We start from the raw sequence: 17,571 nt of genomic DNA, 5'->3' as shown, positions 1-17,571 counted from the left end.
GGTGTGAGCGTGGCCAGCACAGATGGCTGTGAGGAGGCCAAACACCCTGTAGACATAGCCAGAAGCACCCACAGAAGGTACTCTGTGACGCAGGAGGTTCCCTTCCTCTGGCACCGACGCAGGAGGAGACACCAGCGTTACTACAGCTTAAGGGGGACGAGCTGCAGCAGCTTTCTGGAAGATCAGAAGAGGAGGGAAGATGATTTCCTGGCTGGAGTTTAAAATAGATCAGAGCCAAACAGTTTCTAAACTGAACCCTGGGCTCCTGCTGCTGTGACCCATAGAGGGACTACGCAGCTCGTGCTGAACAGTAGCCAGAGGAAAGGATGAACCCAGCACAACTGAATCCAAGTGGTTTCACAATACCTGGTGGAAATCCAGAGGAGCCTTGATATAGGAACAGTATTTCATATTCCTATGCACAAATTAAAACCACATTTTCAACCCTCTTTGAAATCTGCACGTGTAAGAATAACTCTGCATATCAGCGTCCCCACAACATGTATCCAAATTAAGCTTAAAGAGATGTGAGAAAAAGCTGTAGCTTCCAGAACAGACAGGCTCAGAAAGAGGAAAGAAAAGGGATGAGGGACACTCATGATGTTACTCCTGCACAGCAAACCACACAGCTGCAGGGGCTGCTTCAGCCTCCCCATACCTTGTTACATCAGGAGCAGTTGTGGGGCGAACGTGTTTCATGATGGTCTGGATCCAGTTGCGGCGGATGCCCGACGTCATGGCAGAGAGGGTGAACTCCCCTTCCTTTGTCTACAGAGAGAGAAAGAACAGATCAGAGCAGGTGACTGCACCCACCAGCAGCTTCCCAACTCCCCAAGACCACCCTGCACCCATCCCCAAGCCCCCAGTGCTAAGGCACTGCTTGCTGGCCACACAGAGGTCAAACCCAGCCCCTCTGTCCCCCAGCACATTCCCAGTGGGAATTAGCATTTCTCAGCAATCAGGCTGATCCTGCCAGAGGTGAGACCCTAAGGCTGTGACAAAACCTTCCCTTTCCCCCTTCCTTTTCTGACAGTCAAAAAACTGTCTCTCAAACCCAAGGCCACAGCTCTCTGGAGCACTGTGTGGGGATGCTGAGTGGCCTCTCTTGGGTGTTTGGGGAGATGTTCCCCTTGTCATGGACAAGCACCCCCATCAGCTGTCCTGCAGGTAGACTCTTCCTCCTCCCCACATTTTTCTTACATGGATCTGGAAGCCGTAGTTCCGCTGAACTGGGTACTCAGTCACATCGTAGCACGTGGATAAATCGATTTCTCCATCCAGGTCAGCTGCCTACAGAGGGAAGAGGTAAAATAAGCCACAAAGCTTTGCAGCCCCAAAGCATGGTGGGCTCACAGGGAGGCACAGCAGGCCCCTGAGAGGCACAAAGCCCTGAAGGGGCGCCAGGACTTTGGCATCTGGGAATGGGGGCACTGAGGGAGGCAGTGATGTGCCCAGGATCCATTTGGGAGCACCAGGAGCTGCCCTGTAAAGGGGTGAACGCTGACAGAAGACACTTACCTCCTCTGCCACTGAATCCCGGTAGTATCTCAGGCTCTGGTCAGTCAGCACAAACCAGTGCTTCTTCCACTAGGAAACAACAAAGATGGAGCAGTTACAGTCCTGCTCCTTCCCCACCACCAGAATCATGCCTGCTTGTCACAGATCGACCGGCAGAGCCACCCTGCAGGAGGCAGCTCAATGCCTGTCCCTCCCAGCTCCACACATGGCTTCATCAAGGCCCCTCCATGGGAAAGGGGAGACCCAAACAGGCAGCAGTGCAAGGGACAGCGATGGTTTGCTGCCACCCTGCAGAGTACCAGACACTGCACGTGACAGTGACACGGCGAGAGCCACGGGACAGTGGCAGCCTCCCCATTAGCTCCACTGCAAGATGAGGCTTTTAGGGACTGCAATTAAAGCCTTTTTAGCACAAAAAACGTAGTAAAACATTCATGTTTTATCTACAGTATCTAGAAATTGAGTTGGGAGTCTATTCCTGGCCCTTGCTCTATACAAATCCGCCTCCTGAATGCTTCCAGCACAGGCTCACCCAAGGCAGCTTTCAGTCAATAAAACGCTCACTCCAGCTGCCAATTCCCCTTTGGCTGTATATGGATGTGTCCTTGGACCCAGGGGTACCCACAGCAGAGCCTGGGCCACCCACAGCCACAGGCAAATTGCCCTCATTTTCCCTGACAGCTGAGCAGGAGGGAAGGAAATGCAGGGAAGGGGTGATCTGCAAACAGCCAGGGCCATCCACGCTGCCTTGTCATCAGTGCCCACTCCTAAGGCTCCAATAGAGCAGAACATCCTGCATTCCCTTTGGGAATTGGCAGCAGCAAAGTTGTACCAGCTGCTTTCCTCAGAACCATTTATTTATTTATTTATTTATTTATTTATTGCCATTTCCCTGGCACTCAGGAGACTTTACCTGAGCCTCATTTCTGACACCAAAGAGGTTGCCAGGTCACAAGGGAGACGAGACTAATAAATAGGGAACAGGAACATGAAACCAGTGCTGCCATCCAAGCTGCCCTGGCTCCCTAGAAACCCACAATATGATATCCACCTTTGAAACCTCCCTAGGACAGAGCAACAACGATTCCCACTTCAAGAGAAGCCGAACACTGATCTACCCAGGGCGCTGGGGCTCCATCAACACCGAGAGCTGCTCCATGCGCAGCCAGCACAGGATGTTAGAGTGAGCTGCCAGAAACCAGGACTGACCACAGCACCAAACACTGACATGAAGAGCAGAGCTTTCTCCTGACTCACCTGCCCATCCTCATACTGCTTTGTCAACCAGCCCTTCTTGAAGTTCAGCAGGTCGGGCTGGAAGAAAGGAGAGAGGGATCAGGAGAGGGAAGAAGTGTCTGCACCCAGAAGGCAACAGCAGCGAGTTGATAAAACCCAGCAGAGCAATGAAAGAGACCAAAACTAGTTAAATTCATAGAATAACAGAATAGGTTGGGTTGGAAGGGCCCTTTAAAGGTCATCTACCCCAAACTGAATCATCACACTGCGTGGTGGCTAAATGTTTGCTCCGAGGAGGAATGGTGACCTCTGCACACTTTATTCAGGCTGTTCTCTTCCTACCATTTCTCCTGCAATTTCCTACTGCTACACCAGCATCGCAGAGAAAGGATAAACAAGGAATTAGCAAGACTTCAGGCAGTTTTACCCTCTATATTATGAAAGAAAAACTACGTGCTATTGATGCAAGGCTGCAGGGTTCAAAACAGGTTGAGTTCCCAAGGCTGGAAATACAGGGAATCCGAGCCCTGCACCACCCAAATGACACCTGCTTTTTGCTCCAGTGTGGGTGCATGGGGATGTTGAATTCCTGAAGAAAGCAAGCAGGACAGCGTGGGCTAACTGCTGCCAGCCCCTCCTCCCAGCCCTGCCCGTGTGCAGGGAAGGATGTGGTGGAAATGCTTTCACTCCCCCGATGCTGAGCTCCTCCAGCTGCTCCACGTGCTGCAGAGTGGAGGAGGAAAACACAGCAGTGTGTGAAATCCAGCTGCAGCATCTGAAATGGGTTACAGCAAGGGCAGCAATGGAAATTGGGTCTGGGAGCCTATTCAAACTTGTGGAGCAGCACATCCCATATTTGAGTGATCCTGTGGAGGTGGGAACCCAGTCCTGCTCCACAAAAACACAGGGGAAAGTAAAGTATTGAACTATAGAATGCTTTGGGTTGGAAGGAACAGTAAAATCATCCCGTTCCAACCCCTGCCATGAGCAAGGACACCTTCCACTATCTCAGACTTCTCCAAACCCCATCCAACCTGGCCTTGAACACTCCCAGAAATAGGGCAGCCACAGCTTCTCTGGGCAACCTGTGCCAGTGCCTTACCACCCTCACAGGGAAGAATTTCTTCCTAATATCTAATCTAAACCTGCATGACTTTCTTCACTAGATAATGTGCATTGCCACTTCATATGCACTTCTTGCACTTTTTATTCCCACCAAGAATTTAAAAATCACTCTTGTGGCTGTACAAGTCTATAGGAAAAGCTCCAGAAACACCAAGCTACTGCATTTTTCTGATAAGTCCTTGAATAGAAGCTGTCCATCCACAAAAAATGCAACCTGTATTTACAGTAGCTCTGTAATCTATTTGAGAGATTAGCAAGTGTATTTATTTTGTTCCTACAGAAGGGTGGTTAGGGAGAGGAGAGTGCTTTGTGTTTATTCTGTACTGTTTGCCTCCAGGACTCGTGAGTATTTGAAATATGCAAAGGGAGGAAAGCTCAGGAGGGAAGGTTCAGCCCTTCCTTGCAGCCTTCATCCCACTCACACCCACTTCCAACTGCATAAACATCAAGGAAATGGCATTAGAAAACTGGGACATGTGTTTGCTCAGCCTGGTCTGTGTCCCTGCCCCTGGCAGGGGAGCTGGAACAAGATGGTCCCTTTAAGGTCCCTTCCATCCCAAAACATTCTGGGATTCTGTGATCCTATGAAAGTATCACAGTCGTGACAGAGCAGCTGGTCCAAGTCCAGAAACTGGACTGACCCTCTGCTGAGCTGGAAATGCCCTGCTGCAGCCTCTGCTGGGGGACACCATGGGGCAAAGAGAGGCTCTGGCCAGGCGAGGTGACCTCAGAACTTCTAGGGTGACCTACAGCATGAGTGTCTGACACATCACACAAAGCATCAAGGAAATGGGGTATTCCAGAGGAAAATAACCAGAATAGGGTCTGCTTCCCAAGCTGCTGCTGTACTTTAAGGAAAAGTGCTCCTCACAAGACTCTGAGTTTTAATTACTGCAACAGGCAAAAAGTGTGGCCTTTCTCCAGCTGAGCCCCTGAGACTTTCAGCTTTGGTTACACCTGGTTCAGGTCCCTGAACCTGCTCCAAGTCTGAGTGTATCCCATATCCCATGTGCTGGCTGGAGGAAAGCAGCAACAGTCCAGTTTCTGTGGGACCTTCTGGGAAGGGCCTCTCATGTCCTCCCCCAAGGCAAGGGACACCCTCCTGGTGGCTCACCGTCATAGAGGACTCCGTGGACCTTCTGTCCAGAGATTTTGCCCGGCGGTGTGGGGACAGAGGTGACGCAGACACGTCCAGGATGGAGCCCACGGCTGCTCCTTCACAAGTGAAGTCCTGTGTGAACAGCATTAGCCCAGATCAGTGCAGGAACTAGGACAGAGTCCTGCTCTCTTGGCTCATGGCATAAAAATCTGCTTTATTTAAGGGGCATCTCAGGCTCAGAACAAGTGTCATTTCCTTGGCAATACATTTTTTTGTCCTTTCAGGCATTAATTTGTTCCCATTATACCCAAGCATATCTAGGACTCTCAAACATGTTTCTTTTGTTACTTCACCCTATCCTGATGTGTCCTGCCATGCCAGATCTGAAGTTTCCCTTTGTATTATGAAGAAAGAAGAGACAGCCTGATTTTCCTCTCCAATCTGCTCCTGGCCCAAGGGAGCAGAGCAGGAAAATTCGCACAGACTGAGCACACACAGAGGTTCGGCTCCTGCAGGAGCTGCCTGCGACTCCAAATCCACATCCAGGGATGAACCCTGTAGCTAAACCCTCTATGCAGGGCTGCAGGATTCCAGGTTTCATCTTTCCAGGATTCCTTGGCTGAGCATCTCACCCGTTTCCGTGGGAAAACCCTCTTCTCGCTCCTGCCCTGCCGCGTCTCGCTGGACAGGGCAGCGCCGCCCGGCGCGTTCGTCTCCATGTGCTCCGCGTTCTCAATATCCAGTGCCTCGAATTTCTCAATCACCTGGGATCTCCTGGAAAACAGGGACAAAAGGGAAACCAGAGATGCTTTAAACACAAGAGCAGCAACTGCGTGGAGCTGTACAACCCCACAAGTTCAACGTCGCAGAATTGCTCGACCCGGAGTTCATGCACAGCTGGCTTTTGGTCCCTGTTTCTCTGCGAGCTCCAGCATGGCCAAATCCAGGGTAAAAACCCTGATCTGACATCATTTTACCCACAAAGTGGGGAAAAACCTCACACTATTCAGCTCTGCACCTAGCATCTCCTTCAGTAACTAGAAACCCTTCAAATAACCAGCAATAACTTTTTATTTGTGACTTTTACAGCCCCTTGGGAAGTAGGGATTATGGACCAGCTTTGGCTTAAGTGCTGCCTCTACCCTCTAGCACTGGGGCTCTCAATTGCTCCCCATACCCCAAAGCACTGACACATCAGACCAAGCTGGGGTGCAAAGGTAATGGGTGGCTCTGGGTCCCCCAGTGTGTTCACTGCAACAGGAGCCCTCTGAAAACTCAGCCCCACACAGGGAACAACCACAGGATTGCATTGAGCACGGGGTGTCCATAGGTGCCCCCAGACCACGGTTCTGGCTCACAGGATGCACCTGCTGAAAGGGCGTGGGGAGATGAGGAGCACTCTGTACCATGACAGGTACAAGGTGCTCCCTGAAGAACCTGGAGCCTTTCCCCCTCTTAAGTGGGCTGAAAATCCAGTCTGGACATCAGGGGGCACAACCTGGGCTCTCAGACACTGCCTTGGTGGCCCATTGCACCGTGGCACTTGTGTCTCTGAGGATGGAGGACTATGAAGAAATGTGGATGGAGCAGGAGCCAACCCAACCTGGATCAAACCCAAATGGGATTCTCTTAAGGATGAGCAAACAGGTGGAATTAGAAGTGCTGCTTCAGCATGAGAAGCTGCTCGCTGACCCACAGGAGAGGAATTTCCAAAGAACCTGCTCGTGTCGAAGTTTGCATTTCCAGGGGTTCAGGAAAGTATCAGCCTCAGGTCTTCAATCACAAACTGGGAATATAAAGCAACCCACCACCAGCACGTGCCAGCTGTGCTCTGAGCTGTGAGGCTAAAGTTCCATTTCAAACCTCCCCAAAAAGCTCTGTCCAGGTGGTTTCTTGACACAAAATTTGGACCCACATGTGCCACATCTAAACTTGGGGCTGCTTGCTCTGTGTGAGTCTCTGATGTGCATGAAAATCACAATGGCAACCACATGAGGCATAACAGGTTATCCAAAATAAAAACATTTTTAACACTTCCCACAAAGAGGAACAGCAGGTTAAGGGTTCAAAAACCATGAGATCAGTTTTCAACCAATATTTGCACCAAATTCTATAAATGAGACAACCAGTCTGAGCACATCCCATCCCCTGGGGGCTGGGGCCCCCCACTGCTGCTCAGAGTCAAGCTGCCAGGACACAACCAAAGAGGAAGGGACAAATTTGGTGGGGAAGACGTTGCTTTGTAAATTTAAAGATCTTTGATGCTTTTAGGGGACACCTGTTCAGTCCCTGCTGCCTCCCAGTTTGAAAACTGGGAGTGGGCAGATTCCAGGCTCGTGCAGAGCTCCCAATTTCCCTGAGATGTTCTGCTCATGAGATGCCTGACATAGGCCAAGCTGTGTAGCATAAATCCATGTTCTGTGTTCACTGACAGACAGGGAATTGTTTTAGAGTCACATTATTTTAACCCTTTTTATACTGGCCCAGCCTTCTCTGAGTCTCAGTTCGGGAGGGAGGAAAAGGTCCATGAATTAACATTGTCTGTGCCCTATCAGGTGAAGGTCTGAAGAAAAACAAATCAAGAGGAAAAAAAAAAAGAACAAAAACCCAACCAAAAAAAAACAACATAAAAACAAAATCAAAAGCAGGTTGATTTCTCATGAAAGGGGCTGCACCACCAGGTTGTTCTACGGCTTGAGATTGAGATGAGATGGTAGCGAAGCAGGCGAAGTAAAGGTGGACACGTCACACAGCAACACAGCAGGAGAAGGTGGAGAGCAACAAGACCTGGAAGAAAACAAGGCTGGAAAATGAATGAACAGAAGAGGAAATTATATATCTGCATCTACATACAAAACAAAATCAAAATCATTCCAGTCATTCATCATTGAAAAAGGGAGGAGAAAAATAAATCACTGCAACCAAATCACAGCCCCAAGGGTTAATATCATCCAGATTACAGGAAAGAATATTTTTTCCCCATTAGATCAACATTTCAGAGAGGTTACTGCCAGAGATCTTGGAGGGACGGCGAAGGAAGGGCTCTCCTCCCCTCCCCACGCGTTGGATAGAGCTGCTCCCTCTGCACAGCAGCTCTGGGTGGACAAAACAAAGCTGGGACAGGTATGAAGAAGCTTTTTAAAAGCTGCGGTGCCATTTAGTGTTTTTCAACTACAAAAGCTCATCCCAAGGAATTCCTTGGCCATGCAGGCTGTTAATCTTTTCCAGGCCACTAAACCCAGGCTGCAGATCTCAGCTGTTAGTGGAGGGGGTGTGCAGTGGGAAGAAAAGCTCAAAAGACCAGGATGAGCTGTCATTAACATGATTCTCTCTGATTGGAAGAAAGGCATTTATTTTTATTGGATTCATTCATTATTTAGCATCAAGAAAGATAGTGAGTGTCAGGAAAAGGAAGAGGCATTTCCCAAGAGGTCCATGAGAATGATGAGGATAGTTTTACAATGAAAAAAATCTGTATTTGGGAGAGCAGGAGCTCCTCTGTATGGGGAGAAGCAGAATTCAGAGCAGAGCTTTACACCTCAAGAAACTCCAGAGAAGGAATTTGAGCGAGAAGTCTTTTAAGCAATTTCAGGCAATTCTGTTATTAATTGATGCTAGAAATACACCTCAGCCCCTGACCACACTCCCACAGCAGATGTGGCTGACACACAACTCTTGCCAGTGAGAGAAGGACATCAGGTCAACTGGGAAAGCTGTGGTTTTACAGGCTGCACCCCTGGAATTGTGCACAAAAAACCAAGTTTGTCAAACAGAAATCCTGAGATGTGCAGGGATTTACCCCTGCAGCTGCAGAGTCCCTCTGGGACATGGGAACTGCTGTCTAAGGACATTCCTGCAACTCTTTTCAGCTGTGATTTTTGTCTGCAACACCTCAAGATTCATCCATGGGGTTTTAAAGTGCTGCCCTTGCCCTTCTGTCCTAGGGATGGGTCTGAGAGGGGAAACTGGAGATGGCTCAACCTCTCTGGCCTCAATCCCTGTCCCCCAGCCCAGTGTGACATCCTGGTGGGTGCTGCAGCCCCGTCCTGCCACGTGCCAGCAGAGGGAACTCGCACTCTGCTGCTCCGCCAAAATCGTGGAGATTATCTCCTGTTCCTGATTCCTGGTTCTGAGTGGCTGCAAGCTCAGACGTCTGCAGCGGCATGGAGGCAGAGTCAGGTATAAATGGTCAACACAGAGAATTCCTGGACTTAAATCATGTAATATTTCTTGTGATAAGGAAACAGGATGAGAAGCCTCAACAAATGGCTTTATCTGGAGCAAAGCCTGCAGGTATGGCACTCAGGACGCAACACTGAGTACCTGAAATAATTCTTTTCCATCCACAGCTCTGACACTTGCACTGATTTACACACAAAAAAATGGGAGGAAGAGCTGAAAATACCAACAGAATCTGAGTGAGTTCATTTGGTTGCACTGAAGGGCAGATCTGCACGATGCCTGGCTGGTGCCTGTGGGGTTGGCATGGGACAAGTGTTCCCAGACATGTTAGTGGGTTACTGGGAAGGATTATTACAAATGGTGTTAAACCAGGGGGAAAAGCCAACCCCACAGCATGGAAATGAGCTACTGTATCTGCCCAACCTCAAACAGCACAGTCTGAGCTCAGAGGAGAAAAATGAGAGGGACGTGGGGACTAAGTAAACTCAAGTTAAAAAGCAGCCAAGCCAAGCTGAGCAGGGTGCTGGGGAATGTTAATTCTCTGGTGCAACTCTGGACAGTGTCTCTGTGCCCTGTTGAGTCCACTGAGCTCCAACATGGCTGTCCCAGCTCCATGACACAGGACCTCTCCTCCCACACCACCTGCACGGCCAATTCCCAGGTTACCAGAGGAGAAAACAAATGTGCCTATCCCTGAACACCCACTGAGCCATCCCTGCTCACGGCACATTCCTCCAGCACCGTGGGCTGTGATCCACGGCCAAACCCTCTGGCAGGTGGGGACCCCTCCTCCTCCTCTCTGCCATCACCCCCCTCCCAAAAGCTGGAGCAGGTTCAGCCCCATGGGCAGCAAGATCCCAGTGCCTGGTGCAGCTCCTGCTCCTCTTCCTGCACCCGTTCTGCTCTGATAAAAGCCCTGGGCCGATACAGGGGAATTGCTGCCAATAGTGATAAAGCAAAAATACTGTTAACAGCCTGAGCAAGGCTGGGGAAAACAGACTTTCCCTGGGAAAAGGCATCCACCAGCAGGCAATGAGTGGGGCTGACATTAAAAAAGGACAGACTCTGGCAGCAATGTCCTCTGCCAGGCCCTGTTATCTGTTATAATTCTGCTCCCCAGCTCCGTGCAGGATGATCCCAGTGCTGCAGGATACCCCAGGGCAAGGGACTGCTGGCACTGGAGGAATGCACTGCTCTGCCATGCTGGGGACAGGCACTGGCCAGGGCATCCTGTGCAAGCAAACACAGCAGGGATGAAATGTCACAGGCAGCACCAGCTCAGCCTGAAAACCAGAGCCATCAGCCTTTTCTCAGCCCTGTCCCCAGCCAGGAGGGCCAAGGTGGTATCCTCCTCCTCCATCCTGGGGAAAAGCCAGTTCCCAAGGCAGACAAAGCCAAACCCAAGCTTTCCTCATTTATTCCCAGTCCAGCACTCCCCGCACACACTCTGGGCCAGGTTTGGGATCCTCCTGCTGAATGATGGCACCAGCACAAGGCTGTGCTGTACATCCCAGACCTGCTCCCAGCTCTCGGAAGCCAGTCTGGAAAACAGTCCTTTAGGGGCTGGGAAGGAACAGAGGAGAAGCTCCTACTGAAACTGTGCGAGAGAGAACATGCCCGGAGGAGAACCAGGGCAGGAAAATCAGACTGGCAGGCAGCCCTCTCGCCCAGGGCCTGTCTCCCAGTTTGCTCCATTGCCCTCACTGCACAAATGTGTCTCTCCCAGGGCGAGTGGAGCCCATCCTTAGCCTCGCCCAGAGGGCACCAGGCGCGCGCTGCGGACGCCCTCCCCGTCCTCCTCCACACTAAGCTGTTTTGCAGCCTGCTGAGCCCTGCCTTGGCACTGCACCCACCTCTCCTTCCTCTCCCAGATTAACGCCGTGACATTTTGAAACCTCTCTCAGCTCATTAGGCAGTTGCGTAAGGCACCTGGCACTAATGCCACTAGGAGAGCTAACCTAATTAATGGTGCCGGCTGCCAGCGTGTGCCGTGCCGGGAGGGGCCGGCAGGGTGGGCATCCAGCACCACCCAACACCAGGGTAGGTTTAGATTAAATACTAGGAGGAAATTCTTCCCTGTGATGGTGGTGAGGCACTGGCACAGACTGCCCAGAGAAGTTGTGGCTGCCTCATCCCTGGAAGTGTCCAAGGCCAGGTTGGACAGGGCTTGCAGCAACCTGGGACAGTGGAAGGTGTCCCTGCCCATGGCAGAGGATGGAACTGGATGAACTTTAACATCCCTTCCAACACAAATCATTCTATATCCCCAGAGCAGCCAGGCAGGGTGACACCTGCCCACTACCACTATTAAAGACATCCCACCACCTGGTCAGCATGGATGGGCACCCTTAAACCCAGGAGCACTGAAAAACAAAGAAGCTCCACCCACCAAATCCCATCTGCTCCATCCAGGCTGCGCTGGGGACGCAACCTCACTGCTGCTGGAAGCATGCAAGGAGATGAGCCACTCATCCCTTACCTTCTCTCATTCCCAAAGAGCCGGGCCACTTCTTCTCTCCCAGGGCTACGAGCCCGGGTTCTCCGCTCTAGCCGCTTCCTCTCCACCTGGAAGGCCTCACGATTACTGATCCTAATGGCCTTGGGAACGTCGGCCAGGGTGGTGTACTGCCGGCTGGCTTTAAAAGAAAGGGGACGCCCCGATTTCTCAGCTCCCCTTCCTACATCTCTGCTGTTGGAGTCCTTGTGCATGGGGCAACTGCTCTTCGAGTCCAAGGAGTTCAGAGAGAAGCTGTGAATCATTCGGTCGCCTGATCGGATACCTGGGGAAGGAAAGGGCTGGGCGTGCTCCTGTGAGGGCGATTTGGGATAACTGTACCTGTTGTTCGGGGTGCTGGGGCTGGGTGGGCTTGGTGGGGGTGGCAGTTGCTGCTCTTCCAGCTTCGAGTCTTGTTTGGTCTTCTCCAAGGAGAAGTACCCGCTCTCGACACGCGTCTTCCGCCCGCAGTCTATCCGGTCTCCGTTCATGGAGCTCTCCTCTAAGGGACAGAGAAGTCACCGTGCTTGATTTCAAGTCCAAGTTCTGCTTTTAAGAAAGAAACACCCTGATTCCACCCAGGACAGGGGCAGGTGTGAGAGCAAAGTTGGTCTGGGCACCAGCCCCATGCAGTGCTACCTCCTGCACCCTTGGCTTTCCCACCCTGACCAGCCCTCATGCCCATGGAGATGGTAGGATAGTCTGCAGGGAACTGGGGACTCTGATCCAACACTTGAGCCAGGTTTCTACAGGTGAAAGATCTGGATTTTCAAACCAAGAAATGGGCGGCTGTAGTTATAGCTCTGCATCCATTTCCATCCCTGTCCTTCCCAGCCTGGCAGCAACCACAGCTCCATGGGTGCAAGGCAAGGGACACCTCACTGCAGAAACCATTCCCCATCTGAGTGGGAAGATAAGGGAAATGTCTCCAGCACTGCAACCGGTCCCCAGCCCCCATTGTTCTAGGGAGAACAATGGCATGACCACCACAATGCCACACCTGTGCTGCTGGCATCCCCTCCTCTCACCTTCCTTGCTGTCCAGCACGGGGTCCTTCATGGAGCTGGCAGCCCCAGCCTGGCCTTGCATGGGGCTCTGGGCTGGGCCAATGCCACTGCCCCCATCTGCTTGGTCTTTGCCTCTCATTTCTTCCTGCCAGAGTGTGGACTTGGTGGCAGGGACCTTCTCAGCACTGGGAATGTTGCTGCTGGTCACAGCCATCTTAGCAGGACCAGGCTCCTAAAAGAACCAGTTGACACAAGAAGTTAGAGAGTTTGCCCCAACTCCACACTCAGGGTCCCCAAGGGCTTGGCCCCAAGGTGTGAGTTCCACACAGCTTGGGTGCTGCCCACGACACATCACAGCGGGACAGGGATGGGGCAGTGACATGTGTCAGTGCTTTACGCCCTTTTAAAACATTCCCCATTGTCTTCAGTGTTTCTCTGCTAACAAGGATCTCTGGAGCCCATCAGATGATGGATGATGCCCCGTTGGTGGCCACAGCCCAGCTAGCCCAGGTTCAGAATGTGACCCAGAAGAGGCAGCAGCTTTCTCAACTCCTTCCTTGGCTTTGTTCATTAGCAGATGTTTTGCTGTTGTCATATTAAACTTCTGTATTCACAGATTATTTTTCTTAAAGCCACCCATAAATCAATGACAATTAACTCCCCTTTGGATTGTGGGAAGTTTTCCAGCTGCTTGCTCCCTTTCCATGGAGCGGGGGGAAAACACAAGTGCACAAACTGGCAACTGAAAGCTGGGAACAAGAGCTGCGAAGAGCATCCTCTCTATCCCCTCCTCCCACATCAGGTGGGTTTTAGCCCTGCACCTCCACTGGCATTTGCAGGGCTGTGCTAGAGCCACCAGGGATCTCCCAGGGAGTGTGTCTTGCCTCCACACACAGCCATGACAAGCAGCAAATGACCTCAAATTAAAAAAAATATCCCCTTGGGAAATTTCACACTAAAGGAATGCAGTGTTGGAGGTAAACGATCCAGAGTTCATGGGCATCCTGCTCAAGGGGACTCTGCTCCAGCAGAGGATTGGGCCAATCTCCGAGGTCCCTTATACTCTCCTTCATTGATCCAAGCCCAAAACTAATCACCAGCTCAGGATATATATCTTTATATATCTCTTACACACACCCCCATGTAATTATTTGTAGATATGCATTTAATTAGGCAGAGATGTGGGCCAAAAAGAAGTCTGTGAGGGAGCAGAGACATTAACTCTCTGCTGCTCAGGGGTATGAACAACTCCAAGAGGCAGAACGAACCAAAATCAGCAAAACCGGCCTCTGGTTGCATGAGGTGTGTCTGGGCACGCTCTGCTTACCTGTCCCTGCCACACCCCTGTGCAAACCCAGGGCAGAGCCTCAAATCCCACATTTCAGCCCCAAACCCTGCCTCAAGTTCCCATGGGCAGCAGGCAGGCACAGGCATTCCAGTCTCTCCTGCTGCCGGAGCACGGCAAAAGCTGCAAGAGAAACCTGCCCTTTTCCCCCTAAAACTGCAACCTGCTTGCAAAGCAAAGTGAAAACACCTAACACTCCCTGTCCAAAAATCTGCAGCAGGAATGGTATTCCCTGCATTGCTCCCACCCTGGTAATTTTGCATAGGGATGATGCAAAATGATGGGGGGAGTTGAAAATGACCTTGATGCTCCAAGAGCATCCAGCTGTAACCAAGGTCTGCTCTACCACAGACAAGCAAAAGCTATGTGAGAGTGAGAAAAACCAAGAATATAAAATTCTTTTTTTATATCACAAGGTGTCCAGCCCTCCCTAAGCAGCTCTAAGAGATGATCTGCTGCCTGATTAGTGTGTGGCCATCTTCAGGAAGAGTGCAAGCTTTCTCCACCAGCACTTGGAGAGCAAGCTGAAAAGCAGCCAGCCTCAGGAGAGGCCATTTCAGAGGAGGACTCGGTGCTGATTTTCTCCTCAGCATGCTCTTTCCTTCCCTGGACCAGCCACCTGCATCAGCAGGATCTGGGAGACAGAGGAAAGATGCTGCTTCTGCCTTTGCAAGGTTGCTCCTAAGTGCCTGACACAGCACAGCATCCATCCAGCAGCAACTCCCACATGGAGGTTGGTTTTGCAAAGTGAATTTGAGCCTTTTTCCAGCACCATGGGGATGGAAGCCATGGGATGGAGAGAGTGGAAGGAGAGTAGCAAGCAAGACAGGGTGGTCTGTCCCAAGACAAGAGGGCAGTGTGCCACAAGGGTCCCCGGTCCCCATTCCCAAGCACCTGGGGAGCCCATCTGCCCAGGGGGAGCCGGCATCCTTCCCACAGCCGCTTCCCTTATTTGGTGCTCAGGAGCTCAGATCCTGTACGGTTTCCAAGAAGTTGCCATGGCGATGAAATGTAACCCAGAATGATGTTTTTCTGGCTCTGTGCCGCTTGTCATCTCCATCCCGTCCCCCTCCTGAACCCAGCCTGGGTTTAGTGGTGCACCCTGGCCGGGGTGAGCATCCCTGCCCTGCTGCATCCACTCCCTGGGGTGCCCCAAATGCAACAGTCTTATAGTCCGTGTCATGGGAATTGAGGATTGACAACTCGTAACATGAAGGAAGGAGGCATCTTCCCTGGAGCATCACCAGAGCCAGCACTCGAAGGGCTGTGAGGACCCCAGACCTTGGCAAGGGATGGCTCAGACTTACAGCTTGGTGTACAAAATAGGATCATCCCCCCCATTAACTTTTTTTCCCCATTGCCCAGAACGTCTTTATCCAGGAGAGTGATGAAAACTTATTCAAACAAACACTGTACAAAACCCATCCGTGGCCCAGTTTGCACCAGGGCCATCCTTGGAACTTCATCAAAGAGGACTTGAAAACCAAGGCTCAGGGGAGCCCTGATGCTGGTTTTGGTCCCCAGCACAGCTGGAGGAGCCCTCCCAGCCAGTCCCCTGCAGTGGTGGGACACACACCCAGAGGTCAGGCGGCCTGAGGGACATGGCTGTTCTCAGCCCCAGCGAGGGACGAGGGTGGCCCTGGGGTCACGTTCCCCATCTGTGGGATTGTCCCCCATTCCAGCCACGTGGGAGCCAGGCAGGAACGAGTGAGTCACAGCCGGCCCCACTTTTTACCATTTATAGTCAAAGTGAGCACGAAGCCACTGCCGGGTCCCTGGAGAGCCCAGCTCCGGCCCCCGGAGCTCCCAGCCTGGCCCTGGCCTTTAGTATTTTCCTTTCATTCCCATTATCTCTGGGGTCATCGCTAAGGGAGTAACTGGAGCCCGATGGAATTTCATCCTGTTTCTGACAAAAAGGCCCATGAACAGCACCTCTTCCTGGTCCCCCATGGGGACTATGTGGCTTTGTGGCCACTCCCAGGATTGTGTGCAGGGATGGCGCCACATAACAGCACACAGGGGGCAAAACGTGGCCCCAAAGCAGCCAGGAAAGCAGGAGTGTGTGACCCTGGAAGTGATGACCAGGAATTAATTTGCACCGATCTGCTGTCCTGGTTTGCACCAGCTCTCACCCTCCACACGGGCAGCATCAGAGGGCTGGTGATCCTGATGGCTTGAAGGGATCTACCCCAGGATCAGAGCAAGGCCATGGCCCTGAGAGGGAGGCAAGGGACTGGGTGACAGGGGGTGTGTGTGTGTCCCTGGGTTACCTGGGGAGTTGGGGGCTCTACCTTCCTCTTCTTCTTCTGATTCTGCTTGTTTGTCCTGGGATAGACAATCAGCATCTCCAGCCACCTGCAGGCAGAGAAGCAGAAGGTGAGGTCTGTGCCACAGGGACAGGAGTGATGCTGACCTGGTCAGGGTCAGCTTGCTGAACAATACCCAGAAACCATCCCAACCAGCTCCCGGGGGAAAAATAAGGCAGGAGAAGATGGATGACCCTAGGGTGCTTTGGCTCAAACCCCGCTTTCTGCAAAAGTGAGGCCACAGCCAAGGTTGACATGAGGCAGGGATTCAAGGATCCTGAAAGACAGTGGAGAGGGACAGAGCCTTCAGCAGGACCGTCCCCTTGGGCGATGCCAACACCCGCACACTGCAGACAAAGTGCTTTTGTCCAAGGAAGAGCAGCATGAACTCGGCATTGAGAAGTCCTGTGTCCTCCCACCGTGGCCTGACAACCTGCCCCCGCATCTCTGAGAACTCCACAGGGATCCCTGGACCACTGGGAAACATTCCCACTTCAAATGTCCCTGCTCCCCTTTCCTTCTCCCCCTGCTTTGTACGCTGTGCTGTAAAGTGTTCAGAGATGACAACATCAAATGGGGTTTGGTTGAGCAATGAACACCAGAAGGACAGAATGAACGTAAAACAAATTCTCCCCCAGCCAGGGAAATCTTCCTGTTGTGCTGCAACTGCAAACAAAACCAGCCTGGCTCGGCCCCAGAGTGGGACTGCTCGGGGATGATTAATGCCTGCAGTCAGGAGCAAAAGCACTGCTTCAAAACCCATCGCTGGGCTGATGAGCAATAAATCAGCCCCACCTCACTCCGCAATGCCTCTCCCTCCCACGGCAGGCAGGACCAGCAACAAAGGCTGAGCTGGGAACTGGAGCGTGGGGAGAGGGTGGAGAGAGCAGGCCATGGGGGCTGGCCATGGTTTGGGGCATAGTCACTGCTCCTGCTAGGGAGGAGAGGAGCTCACTCCCCTGTGCTGTGATTCCCACATGGCTCTGCATCCCAGCTCCACAGCCACTGCAACATGTCTCTGTGAATGGGGCTGGGGGGACAGGTTTGCCAACCCAAGGTTCACCTGTGCTCTCTTGTCTCAGTAGGGCAGGGAAATTTCAATGCATGAAAACACTCATCTAGTCAAAAATCACAAATTCTTGGTAGAAAAATGTCTATTTCAACAAGTATTTACAGAACGAGGGGAGTCTCAACTGAAGATAAGGCTTGGAAATAGAAATCTCAGCAGAAAGTGCTGACTCTGCTGCTGCCAGGGCTGG

The 17,571-nt window shown here is 51.8% G+C and overlaps 1 protein-coding gene across 8 annotated transcripts in view; it reads right to left on the bottom strand.

The window, feature by feature from the left end:
* Positions 1–17,571, bottom strand: part of MPRIP (myosin phosphatase Rho interacting protein) — a 73,671-nt gene that overhangs the window by 24,038 nt on the left and 32,062 nt on the right. For 6 of the 8 annotated variants that reach the window (XM_068207200.1, XM_068207199.1, XM_068207198.1 and 3 more), the window contains exons 5-13: positions 16,277–16,361; positions 12,683–12,893; positions 11,997–12,156; positions 5,611–5,752; positions 4,994–5,110; positions 2,776–2,832; positions 1,519–1,587; positions 1,201–1,290; positions 659–768 (exon numbers count right to left, since the gene is read on the bottom strand). In XM_068207200.1, the coding sequence (XP_068063301.1) occupies positions 659–768; positions 1,201–1,290; positions 1,519–1,587; positions 2,776–2,832; positions 4,994–5,110; positions 5,611–5,752; positions 11,997–12,156; positions 12,683–12,893; positions 16,277–16,361 (1,041 nt within the window). Of the gene's footprint in view, positions 1–658; positions 769–1,200; positions 1,291–1,518; positions 1,588–2,775; positions 2,833–4,993; positions 5,111–5,610; positions 5,753–11,639; positions 12,157–12,682; positions 12,894–16,276; positions 16,362–17,571 lie in introns of all 8 variants that reach the window. The other 2 variants (XR_011004660.1, XM_068207196.1) reach the window with 1 other exon arrangement.

This window comes from Anomalospiza imberbis, chromosome 16, assembly GCF_031753505.1.
Source record: "Anomalospiza imberbis isolate Cuckoo-Finch-1a 21T00152 chromosome 16, ASM3175350v1, whole genome shotgun sequence".
NCBI lineage: Eukaryota > Metazoa > Chordata > Aves > Passeriformes > Viduidae > Anomalospiza > Anomalospiza imberbis.
This window is presented reverse-complemented; position numbering and strand designations above follow the sequence as displayed.